Below are 23,081 nucleotides of genomic sequence, written 5' to 3'. Positions count from 1 at the left end.
GGCCAGAAGAAAGTGCGGCATTTTCAGTTCAGTTTTATGCTCCCTCCCCCTGCTTTGTGTTTCATTAAACAACCATGAGCTCCTGAGGTGACTCAATGGGTCTTGAAATGTTTCTAGCAAACCTGACAGTTGATCGACAGCTTAGAAACAAGACAGACTTTATCCTGCAGTAATAGAAGCTTTAATCATTCTTTGCCCCGTGTTTCAAATCTGTCACTTGTAGGTTATTATGCCTTGAACACAGTAAAAACAAATAAAAAACAAAACAAAAGCTTTGTCCCAAAAACTAAGGATAAAAAGAGAAGGCTAAAGGAAAGAACTGAGTTATGTAGTCTGTACAGTGCCCCATGTATCTCCTGCAGTTTGTATTTTTTAATTTGTTGTCTTGCCAGTTATCAGTTCAATATGTTGGTCTCTCACAGCCAGTTAATTACACTTACATATTACCTGAGGGCGATCATTGCAAACTTAATTCACTGTTACCTATAATAAGCAGAATTACTACACATGCATCTGCAGCTCTGTGATCCACTTATCACACCATGTACTGGCCATGCCAAGAGCCATGTAAACAGTGCCCCAGGTGTGCTTGGGGAGTCTTAATGAATCTAAAAGCAGTGTTACTTATTGGAGCAGATTGTTATCAGCTCTGCTGTTGTTCATACTTGTTAACTCAGCAGTTCTTTAAATTGTTTATGATTGAGTCTCCCCTTGGACCTATGAACTCTGAACTATTAGGACAAGCAACAGATGGGGAAAAAGCATAGTCAGGTAAATATATTTGAAAGATCACCATCAGGAAGTCTCATAGATTCATAGAGTTTAGGGTCAGAAGGGACCATAGTGATCATCTAGTCTGACCTCCTGCACATTGCAGATCACAGAACCTCACCCACTCCTGAAAAGACCCCAACCTCAGGCTGAGTTACTGAAGTCCTCAAATTATGGTTTAAAAACTTCAAGTTACAGAGACTTCACCATTTACACTAGTTTAAAGCTGCAAGTGACCTGTGCCCAATGCTGCAGAGGAAAGAAAGAACTCTGCCAGCCCTAATTTTGCTTTGCAGGTTAACACTTGGTGTACCCCAGTTCCCAGACTTCCCAGAAGCTTCCCCTTGCTGTGTCCAGCCCCTGTCACTGAACACTCACAGTAATTACCAAGTCCTCTGCCTCCAAAGAGACAATGTACTCACCAGCTTACTTGATTCAGCTGAGAGGGCACCCTCTACTTTAGATCACAGCACTGAGGTGACTTCATAATAAAAGGAGAATAAGTTTATTAACAAAGAACAGAGATTCACAGATTCAAGGGAGTACTGAGTAAGAATAATGGAAACAGTGAGGGTTACCAGTAAAATAAATGCATAGCACACTTCTAAGCGACTAATCATAACTTTTAACAGGCTAAAACATTTGTCTAAGGTAAGTTTCTCACGTAAAGCAATCACTCAGCATCACCAGGACCACAATCCAACTTTCATGTATTCAGAGTGTTGTCCTTTTTGCTCCCTGAGAGATGGATAACAAAGGGGATCTTTCCCTTCTTCTAACAGTCCAGCAAACCTTTGAAATGTATCCTTTTGAAGTCTATCTCCAGATAAGATCCTTCTTCCCCGCTGCTTTGTGCTCAGGTGTGCTTACTGCTTTCTCATCCTCCCGTTATCTTGTTCTTCCTGTTTACCTCAGATGCAAATGAACTCCTATTTATTTGGCTTTCCTGCTTAATTTACGTCAGAGATATAAGCAGACAGGTAAATAAACATTCCTTTGGGAAAAACTTTTTTTTTATCGATTCTGTCTGGTTACATAGTTGAAACGTATTTTTAGTATCGACCTGCAACATCTGGCATGATACCTGTTCGTCCATCTCACAGTGCTTGTGGTGACCAATATGGTATAAGCTTTCATTGGATACCTCACACGACATTCTTTATAAACACTATGACAGCAATGTGCTAGGTGTAGTTAGTTTGTCAGGCCTGATAGGAATTGTTGTTACATGACAGTGAATCCTTTGCCAGTTGGCACTGAGAGGCCCTTAGAGCCATCGTAGGTTCTACCTCCTCAAGCAGTTCTGTGTGTGTCCTAGGTCTGTCTCTGCTGTGAGTATAGGGCAATTGTGTGACTTCAGCAGAGAGAGAGGAAGACTGGGAACATGTCCCTTACCCAATATAATACCTCCCAAAATATTTACTATGCAGGGGGAGTGCAGTTTTTTGAGGGGAAGTGGCAGAGAAGAGCTGTCTGCTCCTCCCCTTTGCCCATGTATTGGATCTTCAACCACACAGTTGCAGAGCTGTCAGCCAGAGAAACATGCCCCCTGTTGGGAGTTCAGAGAGGGATTGCACACATTCACTGTCTACCTTTATGTCATTTCCCAGCATGGTCACGTTGGTCTATGACTTCTCCCTTAGGATGGGGGAAGAGATTGATCAGCCACAGAAGCACTATACAGCCATTGTAAAGGGGAACTTGCATTATTTTCGTTTATGCACTTGTGTCTATGTCTGCAGGGTTCAGACTCCTGAGAGTTCTATGCCACAAATGGTTGATACCAAGATCTGGCCCTACAAGAGAAAGAAAAATGATCTAATGATCTAAACATGAGACTGGGAGCCAGGAACTCCTGGGTTCCTATCATAGTTCTGACACTGACTCACTTCGCTAATTTTAATTGATAATAATGTTGATTAACAAATATACAGTTTTAACAAACATGATTTTTGTCTTCCAGTGGAAGAATAGGTGGACAGATACCATTAGAACTGATTATGTCAAAGGTGCTTCTGGAATCCGCTAATAGAGACTGCTTCCTACTATTAACTATTAGTTATTATGCATTGTATTATGGTAACATCTACAGACTGAGTTGTGCTAGGCACTGTAAAAAATTAATGAGACAGTCCCTGCCTTGAATACCTTAATCTATAAACGATGCCAAGTTGGTTTTTATTTGTTTGTTTTTGCACTCAGGGACTGATAAATGAGGGCACTGTGTTTATTAAATTTCCTCTGCTCTGAGGGACACCAAAGTCCTGATTCTCATTTACACTAGGATCACTTTATGCCACTTTGGCAGTGTAAAGAGGCCTTATAGTGAATGTATATGCCCAGCCTTCCTAAGGATTTCAGGGCAGTTCTGATTTTCAAACAGTCCTGACGTATTTTTGTTAGACGAGGCTGCTCCAACAAATGATTCATAAAGTAGTAATAATAAAATATAAGAGGTTACATTGACTTTCATCTCAAAACAACTAACCACCTGATATTTAAGGGGAGAAGTTTAGACACAAGCACCATCATCTTGTTCTTTTAAAACTCAGCACTGTGACATAATACTGTGCCTCGGTTAGATTAGGTGTTGCCCTAGCAACACAATTAAAACCACATTTTAGAAGAGAAAAAGCATTACATGGTTTCACTTGGGGAACATTAATAAGGGGAACATCCCTTCCCTCTGGTCCTTTCCTTGTTCCCATTGAAATGTTGACTTTATTATTATTATAATGTTTTTCAAGTTCCCCTCTTCAGTGTGAGTACTGAATATATCTGTTGCAAACCCAACTTAACACTCCAACAGTCATTGCATGTTACCAAATAATTGCATTAGTAATAGTTAATGCTTTTAATGGTTTATTTAAAATAGACCTTTAACATGAAAATAATATTTTCCAGATCTGCAGACTTAGGCCCATAGAAGTCAATTGGAATTTTGCCATTGACTTTGTGGAAACAGGATCTAGCCTTAAGTTGTAACTCGTCCTTCCATCTTCCTCCTTGTCACCTGCAGCTTATTTCCATTCTCTTCAAATGTTATCTTCACCTGAGAAACCACCTCCTCAGGCCAGTGTACCGCTGCAGTTCTGTTTCGAGCATGCAACTACACAGCCTTTGCACTTGAATTTAGAAGACTCACAGGTACTCTTCCTTTGGTGGCATTATCAATACATTGGCTGGCTGGAGCCCATTAGGTAGGCTTATCCCAGATATAGGCTCTGCAAGCACTTGATATCCATTGGTATTTCCTGGTACCCAGCAGCGTTCATCAAGGATCTTTCCTCTTTAAGAAGGAATAACAGTCTTCTGTTTTCTGCCCACTTTAACATTTCCAATCTGCCCCACAGGACCAAGGGGCAGATTGGAAATCTGCCTCTCCGCTCGAGCCAGTACTCTACTCAGCAGAGCATTCTTCTTAGAGTGCCCATGACGGTTCATCTTCCTGGTTCCTTCTCCTGGCAGCAGTAGCTCCTTCAGCTCACTAATGATGTTCATTCCTAGAATCCCTGGGACTCCTTCTCCCATATGGCTCCCTTCAGAGGCTTTGTCTTTCAGAATGAAGATGCATTTTCCTGGCAGTGTCTGGCCCATGTACTCCATGTCTGCTTCAAGGCATCCCACCACTGGGATTGCCAGTCCATGAACTGCTGTTAGATGTAAAAGCATGTGCTGTGCATGGTCAGCTCCTTGTCCTTCAAATATTTTTGAAAATGCGACTCAGTAATGGTGGTGACTTCTGAGCCAGTATCTAACAAACATCTGGTCTTTGCCCCTGCTGTACATACTTCAGCAGTTAGACAGTCTCCAAATACTTGCTTGCAGAAGTCACTAGATATGCTGACACTGCCCGCATTCCTATTAACACTGTATGCAGAGCAATTTTCCACCAAGGACAGGCCTAGGAATTCTTCTGCCACTGCTTGGCCTTCTACTGTAGATGGACCACTCATTCCTGGTGCCACATTGGTTTTGAGTGCCTGGGACTCTGCTCTCCTTCTCAGTAGACATTCTCGGCTAGTATGCCCTGGCCTTTCACAAGTGTAACAAATGTACCTTCCCAGTTCATCCTTCAGTGGGGATCTTCAGGATCCTGGTGCCCTTGGATACTTTGGCATATTATTGGGGATTTTTTTCTTTCATCAACTCGGTCATCACTTTCAGCATCTCCCCGTGTTGGATTGCCAGTTTTTGGACAGCCTCACTTAAACTTTCCAGTGCTAACTGTGTTTGGGGCAGGGTCTTTTCCCCAGCAGTTGCATTCACTAGGCCCCCACTTCATGTACGGGAGTTAGGCTTAGCTGTCTCTGCCACAGGAACTTCCTCTTCTTCTGACCACATAATGGTAGCCTGCCATGGAACTTCTTACTGGGCTCTTCCTTAAACCTCCTTTTCATTGCATGGCAGAGGGAATCATCCAGGAGCCCCAGCACCAACTGCTCTTTCAGAACCATATCTGGGTCTGGAACTCATCAAGGGTCTCGCCGCTCCACTTTGCTCATTCTCTCCTGGAGATCATAGGCATATGCCTGGACAGTTTCACTGCGCTCCTGCTTTCTCTCAAAGAACTCCTTTAGTTGGGTTCCAGTAGGTACCTTCTCTCCATACACTTCTAGGATGAGTTCAAATACCTTTTCCATATCTTTCTTGTCTGCCATTGCCATGAACTTTACTGTGGCCTTGACCTAGCCCTTGAGGTGTTCCTCTATGAAGTCCACATGAGCTTCTTCAGGTACAGTTAGCACATGCATAGCCGCCTTCACAGACTTGACCCACTCCTCTACCGTAATGTCTTCTGGTCTAGTGAGGAAGCTGCTAAACTCTGCGACCTTCTGCTCCCATGGAACACAAATAGTAGGGGGTTTCTTAGCTTCTGCTGCCTGTTGGTCTATTACTGCCTTAGCCAACGATAAGGCTTCTCTCTGTTCGGTTCTAGCTTCTTGTAATGCCTCAGCTTGGTCTGATAATCTGCGCTGAAGTTCAGCAAACTGGGCCTGTAGTTCTTCAATTCCATGGTAGGGTTATCGACCAGGCCCGGACAATGCTACCAGAACTCAACCAGTAAACCAATGGGGTGGACCCTGTGGATAGAATCCTGTTCATGACGCCAATTATGTAAGTGAGGGAATGGTCCCGCTATTGTGGGGATCTTCCTGGGTTATACACTACTGTGTATAAGCCTGAGTCCTTGTTCCCACTTACTTTACCCAGAGGCCTGCCTGACTTCGAGGGCTCCCCTTCCACTCTCCTGTGTGGCAGAGTCCTCATAACCCCAACAAGGCTGGGCCCAGGATTCCTGGGGGGCTCAAACCCCAACCTTATCATGGTCAATTAGGGCAGGGGCTAGGGTGTCCCCACTCCAGGGTGCTATCTCTGCACTGGACACTTCCATGACCCACTGATCGTTACATACAGTTCAAAGCAAATACAATTTATTAAACAGCAATCAGTTTTAAAAAAATAAGGAAAAAAATGGGAAAGGTTAAAGGAAAACACATAACCCCACTCTCTGGCAAGGGGACACCACAACCAGCAGTCTCTGGAATATAAGGGCAATTCACAGTCTGTTCCTCACATGTCCCAGCCTCCTTCTCAGGCCCTGGCTATGCTGTAGGGATACTGCGGATCGGCCACTTGCTCTGGCGGTGGCCAAACGCCTTCAGGCTCTAGGTGGCAGGGCCCTTCTTCCCAGCGTCAGCCCACCCATCAGGATTACGATCCCCCTCCAAGTCTGGCCTGCAAGGCTTCTTGGCTGGGGGCATCTCCCTGCGCTGGGCCTGCTGCCCAGGGTCTCCCCTGGCTCTTCCCAACTGCTCATCACATCTGGTTCCGGACTCCTCCGGCTCCACTCTGCCTCAGCACTGATGCTGCTCTGCTTCCAGCCCCCCGGGCTGCTTTTTCTGGCCCCTCAGGCTCTGGTTGCTACAGCTCTCCTCCCAGCACAGGTCTGCTTTCAGGGATGTTTGTGTGGCTCTGCTCCCAGCACTGACCTGCTTCTTGGGTTGCTTCTTTGGTTCTCTGGCTGGCACAGCTTTGTCCCCCAGCTCAGCTTGGGCCCCTGCTCTCTCCTTAGCAGAGCCCCAGTCTGTTCCAAGCAATTCCAACTCACCCAGAGGACGGGACCTCCTGACCTCCTGACTCCCTCATTAGCCTGCTCACCCTGTCAATCAGGCTGACCTGGAGCATTGACCTTTCCCCATTGCTCCTGGGGACTGTCAGTCTCAGGGTCCTGATTTCCCATAGACCCTTCCCCTTTCTTTTGGTACTGGGAGCTAGCCAACCAAGCCCCCACTGAGTTTTACTAAGGGTCCAACAGTCCTCTTACATTTATCCATGTATCTGTTGAAATGTAAATGGAGTATTGTCTCATTCTCAATCACCAGTCTGAGCTAATTGCAGACGAAGTATTGTGAGATTTAACAGGAAAAGAACAACAGCAGGGGGAAAAGAGCCTCAGCTGGGGGTGCATTTCAAAGGTTTACTGGACTATAATTGGGGAACAAGGAAAGCACCTTGTTGCCCATAGGAAGGAAACGGATAGCAAGCACATTTACATTTATGAAAATGGGATCACAACCAGTCTTGGTTGGATATGCTGTAAAAGGCTTTGGGTGAGATATGACTGCTCTAGTCAGGTTTAGTTTAGTCTCTAGAAAGCAGGTTATGATTTTGTTTTATATGTAGCCCCTTTCCCCATTATTCTTGTTCAGTATCTCTTGAATCTTTGGTAATAAACTTATTGTTGTTTACACTATAAATATATCTCAGTGCTGTGATATTAAGCAATCCCGAGTTGAATCACACCAGCTGGTCTGTGCACTGTTCCCTTAGGGACAGCAGACCTGGTATTTCTGTGAGTTTTCATTGGACAAACAATATCATATTTGTATATAAGGTGGGCCTGAACCAAAAGCCTTGCTACGAACCTGTAGGCAGTTTGGTTGTGAAGCAGAATCCAGCTCAGGATCTGAGCACTGTAGGTCAAGCCCATCTCTAATTTGTATCTAACTGACACCAAACCCATAGGGGAGAGCCTCTGAACAGTTGAGTGAATCACATAATGTGTATGCAACAATTTCAAAATATAATAGGACAGGCCTGATTCCTCTCTTTCACCAATTTAACACTGTTGTAATTCCAGTGAGTTACTCCTGATTTTCACGAGTGTAAAGGTAAATCAGAAAAAGACTCTGAAATCACCAGTGCTTTTTGGATACTTTGCACCAGTAGTGCGTCCTCCACTGGAGCAATCAGAGCCAGCCCTTCTCCCTACCCTTTCCATCCCTAACTGAGCCGACTGACTCCCTTTTAAGCCCCACCTCCATATGGAACATGCTTGACATGGATGGAGGGGCAGGGCCTGCTGAGCCCAGAGCTGCTCTTTCACCCTTTGCTGTCCAGTGAGGGGTTTGTACACCCCGTCACACAGCCCAAAAGTTATCCTAAGCGTGACCCTTGGAAAATTACCCTGTTAAAATGCTCCCTTACTTTGAAGAGTGAATATGGAAAAATGGGCCCTTCTTACTGATCAGATTTGCTCTCTGTGTCTGTTCAAAGTCAAGTGAGTTTGACTGAGTTAAGTGACTACAATAAGAATTTACTGGGTTTTACTCTTGTTGGTGCTGCAGCACCCACACAGATGGGGGACTGTTCCTCGCTATGCAACATCAACATACTACTAATTGCTTATGAAGTTCAAATCAGTTACCCCTGTGCAACGGGGTTGCAAAGTCAACATGAAAGGTATAACCTGAAGATGAAGGGTGCACACAGGGCTAACTCAGGGCCTGAATTTGACCTGCAAAACCTTTATTACTGGTGAATGATGCATGTGAAGCAAAGAACCAAAATTGACTTTTGGAGCCTAGTTTGAACTTGCAAGATTATAAACTGAGCCTGTTAATTAAGGAATCATTGAGAGGCAATCAGCATGGACCCTCACAATGCTATTTTAACAGAGGCACTTTTCAGAGATGAGCTATGCGCTCAGTGATGGGCTGCTCATATCGCCCCACTAGAAATTCGATTTTGTTTTTAAATTGATATATTGAAATGGAATGAGTCTGCATTAAAAGAGAAGTTATACAAATACCTTAATAAACTTAGCACAGTGTGGTTTTACACTAAAATGAGGTCTGGAAATAATATGAACAGCTTGACTTTTCCCTGAGTATTACTTAAGAGTTTGAAATGTCTAAAAGTGAAGTATGTGGGAGTTAATGAAAACCACACAGGACAAAATAAAGGCACTATGCTTTTTGTGAGCAAAGTAAAAAAGAAAATATACCATATATTGGCAGATATCACATCATGATGTTTTGATTATTAATAATATTTACTTCAGTACATCTGAGATCTCTGTTGCTTCAATATAAGGTTTGCTCCCACTCCCATTGAAGTCAATGGCAAAACTCCCATAGATTTCAGCAGATACAAAATCAAACCTTAAGTATGCTCAAAGAAAGAGTATCTTGTTGTTTGTTGTGCTCTGTGTGTAATTAGTGTGGGCAGAGTCCTGCAGTCCTTGTTCAGACAAAGTTCCAATCAATATCAATTGTAGTTTTGACAGTGTAAAGCCCACAGTATTGGGCCCTATTACATCTGAGTTATTCTGTGTTGAGAAATGAGGGATTTCTTTTCATGGAGTGGAGGGAGTTGTGTAACACAGAGTTCTACATTAGCACTGTCATTGGGAATGAACAGAATAACCAATACACATGTACAACGAGAACAGTGGCTCTGGTTAAGGCTCTGCTCATGCAGTTGGATGGGGACTCCTTGTGGGCATAAGGGTCTCTGCTAGCAGATCCCAACACAGTAAAGGAGCCTAAGAATTTATCATTTTACTGAGTCATCTGATAATTGTAGCTCCGCTCTGCGTGTTTTTATTTTATATTTCATTGAACAGGAGGTGACTGCTCCTTTTAACAGTATGTTGACTTTTTAATTTATTTATTTGGATTTTTTTCAGGACTGCACCTTCCAATTACTTTCCCTGGATGCCTGGATCAGCATGTGTTGTCAAAGACAATCATTGCAAGTGGCCCTTCTCAGCCTGTGAAGTCACGTGAGGGTGATGAAAGGACAAATTTTGCCCATCTGTGGTACTTGTGGAACCGGACCAATAGTGCACAGCTGTAAGATAATGATTTTGTATCATCATGATCTGGATGTCTGTATTTATCTCATAGCATGTTTGAGCGAGAGGCAGTCCAGCAGCATGTAGAAAGGAAGGATCAGAAGCCCAACAGCATTCTATCTACACAGGTACTTACATGGCCATCATCGCTGCAGTATCTTAGGGCTTGTCTACACATACAGTGCTGCAGCGGCATAGCTGTCCACACTGGTGCTTAGGGTGGTGTAACTTATTTTGCTCTGATGGGTGGTTTATTCACACCCCTGAGCAACAACATAAGCTGTAGTGTAGTCATAGCTTTAGTGCGTACACACACCTTCATATACTGAGATGATGAGGATCATTTAATCACCTAGGTAGAAACAGACACACCTCGGAATAATATATAAGTCTGTACAGTGGCAGATCTATCATCCCATGCCCTGTTTGTGACCTGGCCTACCCCCCCCACCCAACCCACAAGCTCTTCTGTGCAGAGAGCCCCCATAAAGCTGGGCTCTTTGGCATATTGGAGTATGCCCTCCCAGCACAGGCTCTCCAAATCCTGCCTCTGTTTCAGCAGAACCATACAGATTCTGCTGCCTGGGACCCTCTGGGAGTGATTCTGGCCACTCCATTAGGACTGCTGTGCAGGGAAGCCAAGCCTCTGTGCTCTAGATCTCCCAGGTGGATAAAGCTTCTGGAGAAGTCTGCAGCACTGATTCCTCACTTAGCCTCTCTGGCATATTTCCTGAGCAGTGGCTCTCAGTCTGCTACCTCTTCCTGGGAATGGAGCTTCTCTGCCCACCTGCCCTAGGCCCCCAGGACCAGTGCTGACCCTGAGATAAACCAGTTGCTTAAACACACCCTGTCCCAGAACTCCCCCTACAAAGGTGTGGTTACTATTTAACTCTCTCAGGGTCACACAATAGTGGTAAAGCAGTTAAAACACACTTACTACAGAGTCTAACATATTTCTGTTTTTACTTAATCATATAAAGCACAAGACAGTACAGCTCATACAAAGCAATATACATTCTAAGCACAATGCCCCTCACTAGCTCGTCCTTCCCCTGCGAGTCCTTGGGGGACCATCTGGGTTCAGGGAGGCAGGCAGGGAGTCCCCTGCATCCTGAGGTGTTGCATGCTGGTGGGTTGCTTCTTCCTAAAGGGCTGGAGAAAATAGCTCCTGAGCAGAACAGTTTCTGTCCTTTTAAAAATCTTAGTGCCCTGTGTCAGGGGACACCTTTGCCAGCTTTCCCACATGAGCACAAACCCCTGGCAGGTGACTTCATTGCCAAGGCAAGTTCCCCTCTGCTAAACCAATTCTTCTGGGCAGGGACCAATCTTTTGTCTTGAACAGCGGTTCTCAAGCTGTGGGCCGGGACCCCAAAGTGGGTCATGACCTTGTTTTAATGGGGTCACCAGGGCTGGCTTAGACTTGCTGGGGCCTGGGGCCAAAGTTGAAGCCCAAGTCCCACTGCCTGGGACTGAAGCCCTTGGGCTTCAGTCTTTGCCCCTCCTGCCCAGGGCAGTGGGGCTTGAGTGGGCTCAAGGTTCGGTCCCCCTCCTGGGGTCATGTAGTAATTTTTGTTGTCAGAAGGGGGTCACGGTGCAATGAAGTTTGAGAACTCCTTGTCTAGAATACATAGCTGTCCATAGACAGTGTCATTGAGGATCCAGCAGCACCCCAAATTGAAAACTTCCTAAATGAAAGAAGGATAGGAAGGACAATCACCCCACTTTCCCTTAACACACTATCAGTGCCAACATTATGTCCAAACTAAGCTTCTGCCAGCTTGCCTTTATCTAAGTATTGCTCTCTGTCAGGCACTGGGAAAGCAAAGATGCTGCGCCATCTGGGTTTGATGGAAAAGAGGCATAGAACTGTGTGTGCCATGTACATCTTGATAGAGCTACAGCCCAAATTGTTTTATTATTTTCCTCAGCATGACATACAGGAGGGACAATCAAAATCAGCGTGGCAGACCATGCATGAGCACTGTCTCTGGACAGATGAGCAATTGATCAAAATCACATTCTCTGATCTCTGGGGGCCAAATCCTGTTCCCATTGAAATCAAAAGGAGTTTTGCTATTGAGTTCAATGGGAACAGACTTTGGCATTTGAAGAGAAAAGAACAAAACCACTCAAACAAGGGCTATGTTGCTTATACCACAGGTATCAAAGGCTGCTGACTCATGTGAGAAAGTCAGCAGACATCTGATCTTTGTCCATTGCAAGGGAAAAATCAGCAATCAATGAGGCTAGAACAATCTCTGTACAGTATCCAACTCATAAATCCATCTGCAAAGGATCAAGGAAATATGAAGGCTCCAGATTACCTTAAAGTCTTCAGTCCCTTGGTTAGAATGCTCCCATAGTATATGTTCATAGTCCAGAGGCTGGAGCAGGAAAGAGGCCAGAGCAGGAAAGAGACAAAATGTATCAGTGCATGGGATTCTTCTGTCCAAAGTGCAGAACTCTGCACTTGTCCTTGTTGAACCTCATCAGATTTCTTTTGGCCCTTTTGGACAGATTTAATTTGTCTAGGTCCCTCTGTATCCTATCCCTACCCTCCAGCGTATCTACCGCTCCTCCCAGTTTAGTGTCAGTTGATTCCAAGTTTGTAAATTGTTCTGGATGAAACTGACAATGCCTGAGCTGTCAGATCAGAAGGAGCTTCATTCGAATAAAGGTGGGCAGATGTGTGATAAGTCTTAGCTCCAATGCTAAGATAAGGAACATATTTTCAGCAAAGTTCTTGGCAGATTCCTGAGGCAGTTGGTTTAAAGCCGTCAGAGTCCGGCATTATAATCTTCACTTATAGTTCTCTCACCCACAAAGCTGGAAAATGAGGCATTTGTTTGCTTTGTTTTGCTGCTCCAGTTTCAGTTAACGAAATGTATGTTAGACTAGTTTGGCTGCAAAGAAGAATTCTATGTTTAATTACAATGGGAACAACACCTGATTCCTGTCAGGCTGCAGAACTGGGTTGACATCAGAATCCAAACATCCTCTGGTCAGTGCAATCAGAGGCATTCCTCTAATGATTTGGACTTGATGTGATGCAGTATGAATATCATGGATAATTCAGACCAATGGGGAGAAACAGAATAAAAAATACTGTTTAAACACCTTCCGTCCTCCCCCCCACCCCCGACCAACTTAACAGCACAATACATATGCTAAAAAACTTAAACAAAGCCTTTCTTTAAGTTTGTTAGCATATGTATTGTGCAGTTAAAGCCATATAAAGAATGAATGCCCTCCCTAGCCGCATTCTGCTCCTTTAAGGAGCAGAGCATAGCCCCACCCAGCCAGTCCCAAGTCTTTCCGGTACCCCATACCTGCTAAAAATCTCTTGCCGGTACTGTGGACTGGAGTGTACCGCCCTACTTGCACTCCTGTTTATCACTAGATCACAGTCTAAACTATCCATCATTATTATAGTCCTTTGTTTATGTAGTTAACTGAATTAACATTAAAATTCATAGTACTTATTAGATGGAATAATGACTAAATCAGTGAATTTGCCCAAATGCAATGATATCTAGCTTTTAAATAATAATTTTCCTGAGTTTGAGTGGTTTGTCTATTGACTATGTCAGTTGCGATTTCTGAGTAAAATTAAGCCTCACTCAGGATCTCGCAATAGAACTCATCCGTAGCTGAAAACAAAATCCTGACATTTGAGAGTTCTAAACGTGAGGCTTAGTTTTACTTAGAAATCCTGTCAGCCGCCCCAGGTGTGGTGGGGACTCCTGTTGTCAGCCGCCCAGGGTGTGGGGAAGCAGGGCCAGGCTCCTGCTGTCAGCCCTGGGTGGCTGCTCCCCTGCGAGCCTGGGAAGTGGGAGAGGGACCCCACCACAGCCCCGCCCCCAGGCCTGGGGAGGGCGAAGAACCCTAAGGAGCAGAGGTGAGGCTGGAAGGACTGAACTATGGCCTGGGGGCTGCAGGAGGTTCTGAAGTGAGGAAGGTGGGGGGTTGAAGGGGGTGGGGGGCTGTATTGATGTGGGGTTCTGAGCAGATGGGTGGTGAAAGCTGGAAGGGTGAACTGAGGATGGTGGAGGTCAATGGAGTAGGGGGCTGAACTGATGGGGTGGTGATGACGGGGTCTGGAGGACTGAACTGAGGAGGAGCTGAATTGAGGGGGGTTGGCTGGAGACAGAACTGATGGGAGGCTGGGGGACAGGATTAATTGCTGGGCAAGAGAGGGGCAGATGTGGGGGTGAGAGCTCCTGCAGCAGGCAACAAAATCACCTTATCCGGTACATGTGGGAGAGTGTACAACATTAACTGTCAAATGCACGCATCCTAGGGATGGGCAGGGAGAGTGCAAAAATCAAGAGACTGGTCTAACAAACACAATAAAATCTCTTTTTTAAAAAATCTCACGATTTTGGGGCCAATCTCATGATTTTGGGGGGTCTGATTCATGATTTCTGATCTCTTGATCAATACAATTTGGCAATATAATTCCACAGCTAATTCTTTGCAGACTATTGTAGCAATATACCAATAGCTGGACACCTCTATAGTGTGGCCACTGATGCATTCTCAGAATACCGGACATTCTGGTACTTCCAGGAACTGAATGGCCCTACCTCCTGCCAGCGTGACCTTGGACACACGGTATGTGCGAGGTCATGCCGCATGGGAGGGTGCCATTTTTAAGAACGTGCTGCTCTGCCTCCACCGATGGGACCTTGTATGTGAGGTCACCGTGGTGGGAGCAGAGCAGCACAGTGTTCAAAAGGGTGTCCCCCATCCGATACTGGACAAACCATGACTGATTTTGTCTCAGTACCTGATGGGGGACAAACCCTAGAAAAACAGGACTGTGCAGTTAAATACTTCACTAGTGGCCTCCCTACATCCCTATCACTTCCAAATCAAAGCCTGCCAGATAATTATTCACTAATTTATAAAGGGCTATTTCCTTGTATCGTAGTCCTTTACAGTATTTTATGGAGGTGCTGGTCTTGACTCTCTACTGTTGCTAGCCCTCCAGAATTGTCCTGAAGTCTCTGGGAATTAAAGATTAATTTTAAATTAAAGTTTATGTCATGTGATGAAACCTCCAGGAATATGTCCATCCAAAACTCTGTTCAGTGATGTCATGCAATAATCACATGAGCGTGACAATGGCGTTTTAGTGTGTGTGACCCCACTTAAATGTAATGGATCAGCGTTCACGTTGCACTCCCCATTAGTACGGGGCCAGGGAAGCTAATCATTCAATCAGTGGACCAAATCTGGTGATGAATCCTGGTCATGTGCCACCTGAGGCATATTGTGCATATGTTAAGAAGACTTAAATGTAAGTAGTTTTTGTTAAAGATAGTGTAGGTTTTCCAGGTGTTAGCACAGGGCAGAGTTAAAGTTGTTTGGGTGCCTTAACTTTGTATTTCCATTCCTTAACATGTTTGGATTTCTTTAAAATTGGATTTCTGGGTTGGTCATGCCTGTTTTTGCAATAATAACAACATTACTGTAATGTTTTTTACCTATACGTTCCTGATATGTGCTCTCAGCTGTGACTCTATCTTGCCATAGGTTTTATCTGGGAGTTACGATGAAATAAATCCTCCAAGCAGTAAAAACAGACTTGGTGCATAGCATTGTTCCAACCTACTTGGTTTAATCTCTTGTGTCACTTCACTGGGGAAGAAAGACTCCTATTTTCAGTATTCTTATACCTCATTTTCCTTTTCATATAGAGGAAGCAAGCACTTTCCTAACACGGTGGATTGTTCTTATTTTGCAGGAGTTCTATACCAGCTCCAGCTGACCACAAGGAGCTCTTTAAAGCTCAAGACCTTTCCATCATCATCAAAGCGTATGTCCTAGTGACATCCTTAACACCTTTGCGGGCATTCATTCATTCAACTGCCATTGTCCGGCTTCCTCCCAAGAAGAAGCACTTTTCTGTAAAGGTAAAACTCTTCTTTTCTAGCTGGTTCATTCACTCAAAGTGCAGTGGTAGAAAGGCAAACAATTTAGTTCCTCTTTCTTCTTCCTTCATTATTAGCCATTCCTACTGAACACAAAATATATTTTTCATGGATAGCTTTCATGGATCAGACAAAAGAGCACTGTTTGGTTTGCAAAGGAGGAGGGAATATTGTCATGCACAATGGGATTATCAGGGCACTTCCAAATTTTGGCTCAGCTGTGTGAGCACAGATGCAGAACTGTTGTTACCCTTTCAAGCCCAACTGTGCATACACTGCAGTGCTGAAGCTTTTTTTAGATTGGTGTTAATCCACTATGGAAGAAAGTAAAATCAATATCTAAAATAAGGGCCAGTTTTGGATCTTTAATTTTTTGAACTAGAGATATCGCAGAGTTGCACTTCATGAGAGAAGTGGTCACAAACTAAGGAAAATGCTCTGTAAGGTGGAATGGGCCTCCAGTGTGCCACCCTTAGAATCCTAGGGTCTATGAAGATGGATGCTTTATAAACAGGCTTGAAAGGATTAGATTTTATCAGTAAATGCCAGTAAATGTTGCTTTCACTGCACACACACAAATTGTTGGGAAAATATTTCCGTCAGTAATAATAGAAATTTACAGCTAGGCAAAGTAAGAAAAATGCACCTTGAAAACTTATTAGAGTTTGACTTAAAAAGATATTCACGTTGTGTATTTTGACATGTGGTGTTGACAATTTGTGTTTTAATGGTTATAAAGCTTTAACTTTTTGAATTTCAGTGTCTATTGTCATTAAATAATTGTCTTCCCCTTCCCCACACTCAATTTCATGCAATTCTCGAAACGTAAATTGATAAAAACTTTAAAAATGCATAAAGAAATAAAAATCGAATCCTGCCAAGCCTATTTATAAGGGCCTAAAATAGATTAGATCTTGTCATGTCCAGGTGGCTGGGGAGAGACCATCTGCTTTCCCCTGTCTATCTTGCCCAGTGGCACATGCCTCCTCATGGGTATCCTGCTTCTCCTTTGTTCAATTTAGTGAGAAACTGTGCTTGTGACATAGCAGCTCTTCCTGCAATGCCAGGGGATCTGCTGCCTTGTGGATCATTCCATCCTTCCTTCTGCAGAAGGGAGGCACTAGGGCTGCAGAGTTTTCTATGCAGGGCCGCCCAGAGGATTCAGGGGGCCTGGGGCAAAGCAATTTTGGGGGCCCCTTCCATAAAAAAAGTTGCAATACTATAGAATACTATATTCTTGTGGGGGCCCCTGTGGGGCCTGGGGCAAATTGCCCCACTCCTCCTCCCCGCCCGGGCGGCCCTGGGAAAAATAAACATTTCAAAACCTTCTGCATCTCGGCACAAACCCAGTTTTGAGAAAACTTCTTTTCAAGTCACCTTTAAAAGGTATCACTGGTTCTCAGCATCAGCTAGTGCTAAAAGGCACTAAAGCTCATTAAAAGGGTTGGACAAATATTTTCCATCAAAACTTTTTTTGGATCGAAAACTAGGGGTTTTTAAAAAGCAGAAAAAATCACGGACAATGTCTGCTTTCCTTCAAAATTTTTGGTGTTTTTTTTTAATTGAAAAGCTGAAATTAGTCTGCCAAAACCTGAACATGGTTTGGGGTTTCAGAAGCGTGTGGCCAAGTATTTGCTGCTTGCTGCGTTTGATTGTTTAAAGAAACAATAAAAAAATTCTGCTTAAAAAAAATCCAAAACTTTTGAACCACCTCAGCTTGTGACCAAACGCCTGAGCCCATCCAGTCAGAGATTTTTTCAGGTTTCTGATATTCTGCTGGCTTCCTTGACTCATATCTGTCTCCATAACTTTGGGTTCATTTAGGTTAGAACATAAGAACATAAGAATGGCCACACTGGGTCAGACCAAAGGTCCATCCAGCCCAGTATCCTGTCCCCTCACCGCCCCCCCCCGAGACCCCCCAAACACCCCCCCGGGACCCCACCCCCCACCAACCCTCCCTGCTCCCTGTCTCCCCTGACTGCCCCGATCCCTATCCATCCTCCCCCCCCCCCCCCCGCTGAGTCCTGACAGACCCCCGGAATGCCCACGATCCAACCCCCTGTTCCCCATCCCCTGACCGCCCCCTCCAGCAGCGCTGTCCAGGGCCGCTCCTGGGTTATCCCCGCCTCTCCCCTCTCTTGGAGCCTCAGCGCGCCGCATCCAGGAGCTGTCCTGGCCCCTGGACAGTGCTGCAGCGATGTGGATCTGGCGGGACCGAAGCTCGCAGCCTCGCCCCCTTACCACGCGGCTCTGACTCGGCGGGAGGAGCTCAGGTCCCGCTGGAGTCACGCCCCTGCAGCGCTGTCCAGGGCCGCTCTTGACACGGCATGCTGAGGCGCTGGGGGATGGGGGAAGGTGGCAGCAGGCCCGGGGGAGCCTCAGACATTCTCATGGGGCCAGGGGCCCCTGCGGGGCCCGGGGCCTGGGGCAAATTGCCCCACTTGCCCCCCTCTGGGCGGCCCTGTTTCTATGGGTCTCATCTGGAGTGTTGGAGTAGCTCAACTCCTGCACCATTGCTTGAGGGTGGAGGAAGCTGCTTCCCCACTTGCCCACAAGAAGATCCCCAACTGAGTCACTTGGGTAGGGGGCATGATTTGGGTCTTAATCAGCATGAGTGCTGGCATGATGCTAAAATGCCAGAATCCTACTATGATAATGCTAAAAAGTTGGAGCATATTGAAGCCTATGAGGTGATAATGTTACTAATTTTTACCATCTCCCTTGTGGAAACTAATTGGTCTTCCTCATTTAAGTCACCCACTGAACAGACCTCTGCTTCCTCCGAGTTTAATTTCATTTTAAGTTAACTGAAAATATTACAAGTGTCATCATTATAATCGTAACTAGGAACTAGCTTGGAGGATAATAATCATTAGTAATTGTGGCATTGCGCATCAGCCACCATTTACAGAACATGCTGGCAGCTGAAAAAGCAATAAAAGTGATTAATAATAAAAGAAGTAGCAGCACATAGACAGTAGTTCCAGTCTGGTTACTGCTTCTTCCACAGCTTTAGACAGAGTTGTCAGAACAGCAAGAGTTATACAAACAATAGTCACCAGAGAAAGCACTTCTATAGTAAGAAGCAACAGAGGGTCCTGTGGCACCCTTAAGACTAACAAGTATTGCAGCATAAGCTTTCGTGGGTGAATGCCCACTTTGTCAGACGCAAGTGGCATTCACCCACGAAAGCTTATGCTGCAATACTTCTGTTAGTCTTAAAGGTGCCACAGGACCCTCTGTTGCTTTTTACAGATTCAGACTAACATGGCTACCCCTGTGATACTTGACACTTCTATAGTGATGTACATTTAAATGCAAATTAATACAATGATGGAGAACAGGATATATTAGGCTGCCTCTAACTATAAACAGTATATTCTATATAGAGCTTGAGAGAAGTCAGAGAGACTCCAAGAAATAACCATTAAAAGCAAGGCACTGTATAATCTAACAATAGAAATTCTCTAGGTGTGACCAGCTAGCATATGTGGAAAATACATAAAGGATTTCTGGGCTTGATACAATGCAGCATCAGATGCACTGTGCAGGAGAAGCAGAAAATAGCACCTTGTTCTGGAAATGATAGTGAAAAATTAAATGTTTAAAATAAGTATTTTTCTCCCTGTCTGTAAGTCAGCTATAAACCATTTTGGCATGATCGTAGAGCATATTTTCAATAAACTTCACAGAATATTCAGCCAAACCTACAATGCCAGTTACCACCTACAGCAGACACAATGAGCCAGGACCTCTGAATGAAGTCAGTAGAGCTATGCCAATTGATGACAGCTGAGGAATTTGGTCCATAATAATTAGAAATATTCAACCTCAGCCACACGTTTCTGAAATGTGGGATTTCTTGGTGAAGTATCTCTCATGTAAATGAAGGAAAAAATGCTCATTACTTGTTGTGTAGCTCCAAAATGTCAATAGTTTACAACAGCAGTAAGGGTCTTCTGGGGCCTGTTGTTTCACTGATTGACATAACAGCCATTAATATCATTGGGAATTGAGCATTCATATAAAAGAGATATAGACCTGGAGAAAATTTGCTAGTAGTGTTGTTTACAATGTGTCTCTCCTGCATCCTCTTCTCAAATAGCTCAGTCTCTTCAATTTAAAAAAAACCTTGGCACGGACAAGACTGATGTTAGCCCATGGACTGTCAGCAGGTTTCTTTCTTTCTTTATCCTCCCACACTCTCAGGTGCAGGGGCATTCACCAGTTTCTGCCATTTATTTTAGTCTTGTGCTGGTCTGTTCAGGCTTCTAGCATGGTGATGGATTGTCAGCCCGTATGAATTGCCTGAAATAATGTTGTACACCATTACTCACATATCTGTCTGATATGAAACTCACTAGCATGTTCAGAAACATATATAAACATTTCTCTGCTCTGCTGGTCTATTCTGCTATTCATTATTAGTAAGAAATTGACCTGGCACTGGAGTTCACCTTGCTAAAAATTTACTATTGCAGACAAAATATGTTTACGATATCATCTGGCCTAATAGGCACAAAAGTCTTATACTAGATGTAGTAAGAATGTGGCTGATATGTTGTTGAGAATTTTAAAAAGAACCAAAACTTATTACATATAAAATGCTTGGATCAGAGAAGACATATAAGAAGTTGAAGTTTAGTAAATTAAACAACATTGTATGATTGTGTGGAAAATCCCACCAATTAAAAAAAAAAAACAACTATTGTAAATAATGCTTATAAATCACTTTTACTCGTCCTGGTTATAGTGATTGCGGTTTACAGTGACTTTATCCACCATCTGTGCCTTAAAAAAAATATAAACCTTGTAAAATAATTGCATAAGGTACATACCAAGGAATCTATGTCCAATCAGTGTGTGTAATCATTCCTGTTCATGTTAGGGGACTTTATGCACTCTCACTGAGCAAATAATTGACACCTAAATGTTTTCCTGTATATTGCCAATGCTGATGTGTGAAATGCTCTTCACTAGTTAATTACTTCAGGGTTGACAGGCCATCCAGTATTCACCAAAAAGGGAGACTCTTAGGCCCGGTCTGCTAGGTCATTGGGGGTGGATCAATCTAAGTTACGCAACTTCAGCTACATGAATAACGTAGCTGAAGTCGATGTACTTAGATCTACTTACCGCGGTGTCTTCACTGAGGTAAGTCGATGGCTGATGCTCTCCCGTCGACTCTGCCTGCACCTCTCGCCTGGTGGAGTACCGGAGTTGACAGGAGAGCACTCGGTGGTTGATTTGTAATGTCTAAACTAGACGCGATAAATTGACCCCCACCTGATTGATCGCTGCCCATTGATCCAGCGGGCAATGTAGTGCTTTGCACTATCTTATGTAGTACTTGAAGATTGGACTTGTGTCCACGTGTGCACATTAGCACTTTAATTCTCTGGAGCAGTATTCCCCTAACTACTCTTCAAGATCCTGGTTGTGGCTGATTGGTAACCAAGGGTTCTATATTTTTTTTATTTTGGCAACACTTGCATAGCTTGTCATGTCCATATAGAATTTTTGTATTATATTGATAGGTTTTAAGAAAATTTTTTAACTGATATCGGTGCTTTAGAGTCTTAGAAAATGCTTTAATTACTCAGGTTAACTATTCAGATCTATTCACCCTCCTACCCCATCATCTTTTAGAGGAGGCATTTGCTTTCACATGGCTCCAGTCATGTTTCATGGGAGAGCAGTTGGCACAGAGCTCTGCATCATCTGGTGTTTTACCTTATGTAGTAGGTAGTATTTTGCACTGCCACAGGACTGGCTGAGAATCTGACTCCATGTATGTGCACATGCAAAATGGGTAGTTATGTGCATAATAGTTTTCTGGGTCTAATTACACATTTTGTGAACTCATGCAACTTTAGATGCTCATCTTAAAATATTGTTCAGAAGTAACTTTCAAAACATACAGCACACTAAAAAGAACTTATTGAAGTTAGTTGCTGTTGTGTAACAGTTCCATGGTGTATGCCAAAATTACCAACCATTGAAATTGTCTCTTGTGTATTGTGCATTTGAAAATTTTAATAAACAAGATGTTTTTTCCAAGTTAACATATGTGCAAACAAAACTGGAACAGTATGCTCTCAGGAAATATGCCTTCTAATATGATTTGGGGATCTCACTTAGAGCTGCACATTGTGAAAATCAGGTTATAATATTGCCCTCATGTGGCCTCTTTGGATATTTCCTCAGGACCTTCCAAAAATAATTTTTAATGTAAAATAGAATTAAAACATACATGTAAGTAAAGAGCAAAACTTCTGACACAACAGAAACTTTCAATATTCCTCCTCCCCTCATTTTATTTTATAAGGGTGTTTTAATTACCCAATTTTTTTCCTTTATTTCTTTGGCAGAAGCAGATGTAAAAGAACTCTAGGTATCCTTAACTCTTGATTGGGTTTTGAATTAAGCTTGTGGTATAAATTAAATTAGGCCCTGATCGTGCAAACACTTATGCCTGTGCCTAACTTTACTACTCTATGTTGTTAAGCACTCGCATATGCGCTTGCAGGATCGGGGCCTTCATTTGTAATGTTGCCATAGTTGTTTGGTTCTAAAGTCAAAAACCACCTCTCTCTCTTCCCGCCCACTACCTCTAAAAAATTCCAACATTTTAAGTGAGAGTGTATTTTAGACAGGAAAGTAAGATTATCATCTGACCCTCCTAACTCACTTTTTTATGCTCTTTTCCTCGCTTACAAACTTCCAGGAGGCATATCTTTAATGGTAGAAGTCCAGGCCACCCCAAAACCTAGTGAGAAGCAGCTGCTCATTATTGGGAATTATATTTCCCCTTCCAGAAACAGAATCCTTGGAAGTTTGCCCCCAACCTTCTCCAATAACGGTATTTTGGGAAGGCCCATGTCTTCCCCCGAGGAACAAGAGGACCCATGAGGAATCCTGTTGGTGGGTCACCACTGCTGTTCCAGATCATCATTTCCAAAAGCCAGGATCATGATTAGGAGGCCATAGTTATTCCAGTCCCCACTCAAAGTACATTAAAGTCAATGGAGATCATTAGAGGAAAGGTTGTTAGAAGCCTTTTTTCACTTCCTCCCCACCAGCAGAAATTTAGAAAACATTCTCAGGAATTACTAGTAACCACTTAAATAAGTGGATAGTTTAAAATAAAATGATACTCAGAGAACATTTTCCACTTAAATGAATTAAAACAAACTTTAGGTAGGATAAATTTGTGGCTTAATCTATTA

At 43.7% G+C, this 23,081-nt stretch overlaps 1 protein-coding gene across 5 annotated transcripts in view; it reads left to right on the top strand.

The window, feature by feature from the left end:
• CPED1 (cadherin like and PC-esterase domain containing 1) overlaps positions 1-23,081 on the top strand; it is a 204,872-nt gene that overhangs the window by 50,246 nt on the left and 131,545 nt on the right. For all 5 annotated transcript variants that reach the window (XR_010590127.1, XR_010590128.1, XM_065556067.1 and 2 more), the window contains exons 6-7: positions 9,746-9,911; positions 15,663-15,831. Coding sequence is in view for 3 of the 5 variants with exons in the window: in XM_065556067.1 (XP_065412139.1) it covers positions 9,746-9,911; positions 15,663-15,831 (335 nt within the window). In the remaining 2 variants the exon portion in view is untranslated. The remainder of the gene's footprint in view (positions 1-9,745; positions 9,912-15,662; positions 15,832-23,081) is intronic.

This window comes from Chrysemys picta, chromosome 1 (genome assembly GCF_011386835.1).
Source record: "Chrysemys picta bellii isolate R12L10 chromosome 1, ASM1138683v2, whole genome shotgun sequence".
NCBI classification, from domain to species: Eukaryota; Metazoa; Chordata; order Testudines; family Emydidae; genus Chrysemys; species Chrysemys picta.
The sequence above is the reverse complement of the archived record's forward strand: the minus strand, read 5'-3'. Positions and strand labels throughout refer to the sequence as shown.